General features: G+C 34.7%; 2 protein-coding genes across 4 annotated transcripts; one reads left to right on the top strand and one right to left on the bottom strand.

The window, feature by feature from the left end:
* The first annotated feature begins 273 nt into the window (after positions 1-273).
* Positions 274-2,967, top strand: LOC105836657 (vacuolar protein sorting-associated protein 26C). Its single transcript, XM_012680842.3, has 7 exons — positions 274-589; positions 697-1,035; positions 1,119-1,262; positions 1,626-2,018; positions 2,340-2,436; positions 2,626-2,751; positions 2,839-2,967. Exons 2-7 carry the CDS (start codon positions 979-981, stop codon positions 2,919-2,921), a joined length of 900 nt encoding a protein of 299 aa, XP_012536296.1. The 5' UTR covers positions 274-589; positions 697-978; the 3' UTR covers positions 2,922-2,967.
* Positions 2,968-2,988: 21 nt separating this feature from the next.
* Positions 2,989-6,542, bottom strand: LOC105836656 (protein mono-ADP-ribosyltransferase PARP16). Of its 3 annotated transcripts, none has more exons than XM_012680837.3 (7): positions 6,232-6,542; positions 4,678-5,025; positions 4,453-4,608; positions 4,149-4,358; positions 3,871-4,036; positions 3,540-3,672; positions 2,989-3,469 (listed from the first exon to the last, which is right to left on the bottom strand). In XM_012680837.3, exons 1-7 carry the CDS (start codon positions 6,241-6,243, stop codon positions 3,310-3,312), a joined length of 1,185 nt encoding a protein of 394 aa, XP_012536291.2. In that variant the 5' UTR covers positions 6,244-6,542; the 3' UTR covers positions 2,989-3,309. The 3 variants fall into 3 exon arrangements, with proteins under 3 accessions (XP_012536291.2, XP_012536293.2, XP_012536292.2); XM_012680839.3 differs by lacking the exon at positions 6,232-6,542 and adding an exon at positions 5,311-5,618; XM_012680838.3 differs by lacking the exon at positions 6,232-6,542 and adding an exon at positions 5,407-5,618.
* Between the last annotated feature and the right edge of the window lie 1,494 nt (positions 6,543-8,036).

The raw sequence follows: 8,036 nt of genomic DNA, 5'->3' as shown, positions 1-8,036 counted from the left end.
TTCTCCCCTACCCCTCCTTAACAAATAAACGGTAGATAATTAGGTATAATTTTTAATATCTATCGAATTACCAGAAAATATTGTCGAGCAGAGACAAATAATTAAAAAGTACAACTTTTTTCATGAACAGTCCATAGATAATATGCGCTACTGGCAGAAATCACGAGCAGGCGTACCCTCATTGGCCGAGCCCCCGTGGCCCCCCGGACGTGACCCTTGCTTATATAGGGGAGGCTGGCGATTCTCCGAAAACCGATTAAAAAGTGCAAAGGATACGCCAAGATGCTCCAACTGCTTTTGCTGCAGCATTAAGCGCGCGAAAAAATAGAAGAAAAAAAATTGGATTGTATCGTAATTGTAATCCTACACATTACATATAAAAAAGAAGTTTAATCGATATTTTGTAATGTGTATTTTATAAAATCACTTTTATTCCTGCCTCTCCACAGATTCTCGCGTTTATGTACCTTCAGTTTATATCCATGCAGATATTTCCTGTTTTCGAACCAATTCGACGGAATAATTTACGATTACGAGTATATATGTATATCTCGGACCTCGAGAGTAGAAAGGAAAAAAAAAAGAATTGGTAGATAACACAATTATTTACATGATATATGTGTATCGCGTATTTCTCGAGTTATTCAAGTTATTCGCAAAGACCTGAGACTCTTTGACTTTTCTCTCTGATTCTAGATATTCCCGTTCGATGAACAGCTGATCGTAAGTCACGACTCGCGTGACAGCTGTTCCCCTGAACTTTCGTGGTTTGTGTATACACACGAGATTTAGTAGTGATTGTTCATTGCCCTTTCTTGCCTAGTTCAATACTTGGAATAAAATTCACGGAATTAATTGAAGAATTTCGTGTTAGCAAATTGCTTTCACTCGATGGCGACGGTTGATTTTTCTTGACAGATGAACTGATATCTATGGTATTGTTTGACAAGTGTCGAAGAAGGAGACCGTTCGCACAAAATGTCTATCAATATAGACATAAAATTGAAGCGTGCGAGCAAGATATATCATGAAGGGGTTGGTTTTCTTTATTCCATTATCGCGGTAGTCGCTTCCTGTCATAAGGATTTTAGAGGTTAATGTTTGAGGTTATGTTGCAGGAGATGGTTGCCGGTCTGATACTGTTGAAGACTAATTCGGATGTGAAACACGATGGCATATTTCTCACTATGGAAGGCTCGGTGAATTTGCAACTTAGCTCCAAGAATGTCGGTATTTTTGAAGCATTTTATAATTCCGTTAAGGTTAGTATTTTATTATATCGATGCAATGAAACGGCGAAAGTGCAACGCTTCTAGAATCGTTCCTATTCTCATATTTATCAAATATTAATACGTGCAAATGATTGTTGCGAGCGCGAAGTGGAAACACTCTCTATTACTTGTTCTTTAATTCAATTTACTTTGAAATTTTATGTTCTCTTAATATGAATGTAAAAAACATTAATTTATTATTAGTCTGTTCTTTTGAGCTCATCTATTTGCATAGTTTATCCTTTTTTTTCTCCTCACATGGAGAGAAGTGAAATGATAAACCAGGCAAGAACAATACCAAGAAGTTTAGTTGAACAGAATGTATCTCGTGTAAATCAATAATTTTATTTTTAGCCAATACAATTAGTGCAATATACATTGGATGTTGCTCCATCGGGAAAGATTCCCAGCGGTAAGACGGAAATACCATTTGAATTGCCATTGAAGCCCAGGGGAAACAAATCTCTTTACGAAACGTATCATGGTGTTTTTGTGAATATACAGTACCTGATACGCTGTGACATAAAGAGGAGTTTTCTCGCGAAAGATGTGAACAAGTTGTTGGAATTTATAGTTGAGGATAAGGCAAGCGCCAAAGTGGAGAAGGATCACAGTAAAATCGTGTTCTTCAAAATAATGCCAGAGTCCCTGCAAAACACTCGGGACAGATCCAATGTACCAAGATTCTGCATTTCAGGGAGATTAGACTCCTTGTACTGCAAACTTTCTGAACCCCTAACAGGAGAAGTATGACTTTTTTTTATTCGTTAACACCCTGTACATGCAATTCGACAATTTTGTTCTGCAAACTTTGTTTTAAAAAATTAAAAAAACATTGCTAAGAGCTAGTATATTAGTAAACATTTATATACAATTTTTTTAAATAAACTATACAAAGATTTTCCAAACATATTAAAAAATATGTAAGTCATTAAAGCATTTTTTGTACTTGAAAAGTAATGAAAATTGATCCAGAAATGTAACTCGTAATATAATGTGTGTACAGAAGGTGTGTCGTAAAACAATGTCATTCACAATGTTGCACCTTTATCTATTATCTGTATATAGGTGGTGATCGAACAATGCGAGGCTGTTATAAAGTCTATAGAATTACAGTTGGTGAGAGTAGAAACTTGCGGATGTGCGGAGGGATATTCTAGGGACGGTAAGAATATAATTTTTAGCAAAAGACATAGCATAACGTGGTCTCTTGCAAGAAAACGAAAATTGCACGACTGTATAAAAACGTAGTGTAACATGGTCTCTTGTAAGAAAACGAAAATTGCGCGATCGTATAAAAATGGATATATTGCTGTGATAACGGACCAAAATTGACAAAGATATATTTTTACAGCGACGGAGATACAGAATATACAAATCGGGGAGGGTAATCCTTGCACGAATCTCGCTATTCCAATCTACATGATATTTCCAAGGTTATTTACATGTCCTACTTTGAGCACGAGCAACTTCAAAGTTGGTAAGAACACTTTTAGAGCAATTATAGCATTAAAACAAAAATGAGAATTACATGAAAGTTATACGTAATACTGTTTTTCTTTTCTAGAATTTGAGGTAAACCTTATTGTTGTATTTGAAGACGATTACTTGGTCACCGAAAACTTTCCTATTATACTCTCGCGATATTAAATAAATAAAAACGTTTTGTAAAATAATAATATATATAAATCTTTATCTTGTAACTCGTATATATAAATTTTTATCATATAAAATATTTATTCAGTTGTTACATGTATTTAAAAAATTTATATAAAAGATAATGTTTTTCGCACATTGATGGACGAGTTAACTGAAGACTTGAGATAAAAAGGCTGTAAATGCCAAATATATAAATCACATAAATGCTGTTTAAAAAAATCCACTTATATTATTTTTTAAAGCATTTGCAACTTTGTGATACTTGTAATCTTGGCACATGGAGCCTAATGTATGGCATTTATAACTTTTTTTAATGTGAAGACTCCAATTTATTACAGTAGTGTTTAAAATTGCATAAATTTGCATGTTTATTCTTCTTTCATTCGAATCCTGCTTTCTGAATGAATAGCCTATAATATTTCTCTACTTGTTTGTTTTGCGTTAGTCCAACCGAGGCTAATAGCACAACGTAGCCGAGCACAAACGTCAGTAATTTGTGTTGCTTGAACCATGCCAGTAATCCCGTATTATCGGTAGTACTGAAATAAAAAAAAAGTTTATAGCAATGATCACAAAATTTAGTTAACATTATACGTTACACAAATTTACTTGGTTGTGTGGAGATCTTGAGTATAAACAAGCAAATAGCGTATCCTCACTAAATCACTATTTGTCACTACAAAGTACTTGTCTGGTATTCTTCCACTAATTGAATCGCTCAGTGTATTTTGTGCGTTATCTCCTGAAACGTAATAATGTTACAGAAAATATAGTTTTTAAATCTTAATACTGTAAACTATTAGTTCTGTTCTTTTTAACAGCATAACTTTATTTTTTCCTTTTCAACGAAAAAAAAGAAAGAAAGATAAATCATGCCAAAATCTAATTTAAAAAAAAACAGACCCATTATCATTCTTTTGCAGATACATTGTATGCTTACTCGAATCTCCTCTCTTTATATCAGGATGATTGATAAGCTCGCAGAGAGCTATACAACTTATTTCACTTCCGAGAAGGCTACCTCCCCAACCATAACCCACAGGGCTGTACGGTAGGCTCACTCCTAACTCACTCGAGAAATATATTCCTTTACCAAACTCTGATCTCTGAAAGTGACAAATTATTTAATAATGCGCTAACTTTTCATAACTCTAACGATGTAGAAATTTAAATATAAGGTGACAGAAAGGAATTTAACTCAATATCAATTTATCGTACTTTACACATGTTTTGTTGTAGACCGTAATGCACGATGGAATGGAAGTTTTCCAAACGGCTACCGTGGTACGCGTAAAATGTCGAATAACTTTGAGCACTCGACTTCCACTTCTCTTCTGCCGTGGACTGTTTTGCACTTGCTACTTGAAATATAAGATTTGGGGCTGCAACTGGCACCTCCAATGGCACTTTCCTCAGTATGGAATTGTACTGCAACATAGAAACTTATCTAAGATTTTGCACCATACTGTGAGGATGTCTTTTCCATTTTTAAAGTCTTGGAAATTGTGATACAAATACTTACAGTTTCTTTCTTTATGCTTTTGATATAGGGATCTCTTAATCGTAGCAGTACCCAGTACAATAACTCTATTGTTTCGCGGTAATTCTCATAAGCACCAGCCTCGCCGAGTTCTTTGCACATCACGGGCAAAGGTGGAACTGATTCTATGGCTCTTCTCTGCAGAGAAAGCAATATATGTCAGATAAATGTCACGTATCGTTGTAAATATCAAACAAGGAATAATACCAGAGCTTCGATATTTTTGCACTCGTTCTTAATGTACATAGGTGGAAATGGTTTTAAACAACTGTCATAACGGTAAGTGTTGGATGCCGCCACAAAGAGAGACCACTTTAAATCGGCGGCTGTCGGATCCTTCTCCAGTAAGTGTTTCAGCAACGAAATCTTCTGCTCCACCTCTTCATTAGATATATTGTGATCTATTCGAGATGTATATAATATATCTAAGCCAGTCTTAGTTACAGCCTTTTCTCCTGAAATCTCATATTGCCCATTCTGCCTTGCCTGGGCACCTTGAGGTGCCTCGTGATTTTGATGGGAGTATGCCATTGTCTCATTTCTTAACTCCTGCACCTGTAATGTAATGTCGTATATCTTGCAATTAACTTAAAGGGACAATACATAACATTTGTTTTTGTTATGTTTAATTCATATGCGTTAGTAACACATAAAACAAATTGTAAAGACTGAATATATTAAAGTTTCTCATGCTGCTGCACGTGTGTGAGCTTAAAAATACAAGTTATTAATATGTAATTAACTCAAGTGCAGTTGAAATACATAGTATTATCTTTGGAAAATAATGTATAATGGCATAATGCATGAACATAATCGTTTCACTATCAATTCCAAAATTACCCAGTTATTTGCACACTAAGAGGTAAAAAAAGTTTTCCTTTTCGAAATAAAGTGTGGGTCCGAATCGAAGATAACACGTGTCAGTTTGTTATTTACCATGTACTAATGAAGTCGCTCAATGATGCATGTAATTTTTTATCTTTTCGTTATCTCAAATTGTTCTCGCTAACATATTCGGGTATATTCAATTTTAAACAACACCGAATGATTAAATTATCGTGGAGTTTATGACGTGGTAGAAATAACAAGTATACAAGGTATACTCGTGAATCTCGTCATGACTGAAAACAACTGTGTTGAATTCTGATGTGTCTTATAGGGACATTTAATCCCTCGCATATAAACATCTGGTAATATATATCGTACTTAAAGACCCACATAGATGACGCGATACTTCATTTTTTCATAATTCGCGAGATAAAAAAGTTTAGATACACCAATGATCCCTCAACAACAAATTTAATTATCATATAATTATGAAAGCAGCTGATAAACTTTATAACGCCTAAATGAGGTCTGAAGAAAGGAGTGAAATACAACTTTACGATAATATTACGATTTTAATAACACAATTTTATGATAAAAACTATTGGAAAACAATTTGAATACAATATTGTACACTATTAGTCTTAATTTTTTTTTACGAGTCCAATAATACCTTTCCATATTACGAAAGTTTTACAATTATTTCGTGGGACATTGCATACAATTTATAACTTTAAAAGTTTCAATTTGCAGAATAACATCGAAGGAGATGAATATTAAAGTTAAATTTTTGGCAATCCTTTTTTTATCGTTACTTTTTACAATGTTAGAAATTAATTTTTTTCTCTTATACCTTTCACTGAGATGCAAAGTTGCGATCGCGTGACATTATAAAATGATTTGTCATAAGAGATTATTTGTCTCTGCGATACTCACAATGTCCAGCATTCATCTTTCGATCTTTGATTTGCAACCTTATCGCGCGCTAGAAACGATCAGCATTTAATGAGCCGTGCGCTGCACGTGGGTCTTTCCTCTGTACCAGTGTTGAGTTTGCTGTTTCGTTTCACGAGAAATTTACTTCACAAGAGAATCGCAAACATGTTCCAAATGTTTTTCGCGACCTGTGCCATATACATTCGCCTTCCATTTGTTTTGCCGTCTTCGTTTGTTTCCCCACGGCGCATTTCTCTGCGCCCGAAGGACAAAATACGGTGAAGAGAGGAATGAAAGAGAATTAATGTAAATATCCCGGTGAATATGTCCAGTACGTTTATATGGAAACTTATTGTATTATTAATTTCAACTGTGTATATTTTTATAATGTTAAAATTTAATTATAATCTTTACATGCTCAAGGAAATGATAAAAGTCAGATTATTTTAAATATTATAAAAATTAGCGTTTTTATAAAAATCAAATTTAGTCGTTATAGAACTAGATTAGAGTTTATATATTTTGATATTATAATATAAACTCTTACAACCCCGTTGAAAAGATCAGATGGAAATCCAGATAGTTATCTACATGTATGTGGATTTCCATGAATTTTAGATGGTTTTGTATGGATTCCATATGGATACCATAGGAACATACAAAACCATCTAAAATCCATGGGAATCCACATACGGTTAATCATCTAGATTTCCATCTTTTCAACGGAGAATACTTGATTGAATTTACCGTTATAAAAATGTAATACTGGATATAAAATACAATCAGTAATCATTACTTATTTTAAGTATTAAAAGTACTAAAACAACGGATGCTTTTAGTATTACATTTTTATAAGGGTATAACGTAAATCATCATCTGTCATCTACGTCCGTGGTTTCATCAGCTCGGTATTAAGAATTCATATATGAGACGAATTGGATTCTATTATACAAAATGGATTTCGAAATCTTGAAATGGGAAAGGTGATACAGATTTTGAGTCAGAAAAAATTTTGTTGCGACGTGAGCTTAATTTTTCCGACGCTGAGAGGTATAAAAAAAAAAAACGCCCCAGGTATAAGACTTGTCGGGTTAAGGTCTCCCTTACTTGCGCGAGATCGTGCGTTATGCAAGCGGGCACGCTGTATCGCGGATTTTCGCGTGTGATCCCGTGAGGGATTATGCATATATAAATGTCGCGCGCGGCGCGCGGAGATTTCGTGTGGGTACGCGTTTATTACTGGTTAGCACGAGAGACACGAGCGGCAGTTTAGCGCCCGTCTTACATCACGTCGCCGTGCGAATGACGTCGCGCGCGCGATGCCGACGAAATGGCACAACACACACCTTCTCGTCTCCCTCATTTATAAAGTCTCGGCGACAACAGTATCCCGGTTCTCAAGAAATCTCGTCGTGCGCCGAGAAAAATGCCAATCGAACGAACGCGCGTATAAACGCGTATGACAAATGCGCTTGGAGTTAAAAAAAAAAAGATTAATTTCAGGTCAAAGTGTGATGTATGTAATACACGGGATCATTAACATTTCGACCAATTTAGAATGGATTTACATTGCAGCATTTTCACACGCGCCGATAACCATGTAAATTCATTAGACTCATTAAAGGTATCAATAATCCCGACGCATAAAAAAATAGGGATCATAAGCTTCTGATACTCACTTCTACCAATGTAGATTAATCCTAGAGTTCAACTTATATTTTCCTGACATTAATATACTCTGGATAAAAATTTGTCCACATAATTAACCATTTTTTTTACACATGTAATAATTTTCCTATTTTATT

This window comes from Monomorium pharaonis, chromosome 3, assembly GCF_013373865.1.
Source record: "Monomorium pharaonis isolate MP-MQ-018 chromosome 3, ASM1337386v2, whole genome shotgun sequence".
NCBI classification, from domain to species: domain Eukaryota; kingdom Metazoa; phylum Arthropoda; class Insecta; order Hymenoptera; family Formicidae; genus Monomorium; species Monomorium pharaonis.
This window is presented reverse-complemented; position numbering and strand designations above follow the sequence as displayed.

Coding starts and splice junctions, on each gene's coding strand:
- LOC105836657 (XM_012680842.3), top strand. CDS start 979: ATGTCTATCAATATAGACATAAAATTGAAGCGTGCGAGCAAGATATAT. Junction 2,437..2,625: donor GGAGGGATATTCTAGGGACG/GTAAGAATATAA, acceptor ATATTTTTACAG/CGACGGAGATACAGAATATA. Junction 2,752..2,838: donor CACGAGCAACTTCAAAGTTG/GTAAGAACACTT, acceptor TTTCTTTTCTAG/AATTTGAGGTAAACCTTATT.
- LOC105836656 (XM_012680837.3), bottom strand. Junction 4,609..4,677: donor GCAAAAATATCGAAGCTCTG/GTATTATTCCTT, acceptor CTTTCTCTGCAG/AGAAGAGCCATAGAATCAGT. Junction 4,037..4,148: donor TACAACAAAACATGTGTAAA/GTACGATAAATT, acceptor TGTCACTTTCAG/AGATCAGAGTTTGGTAAAGG.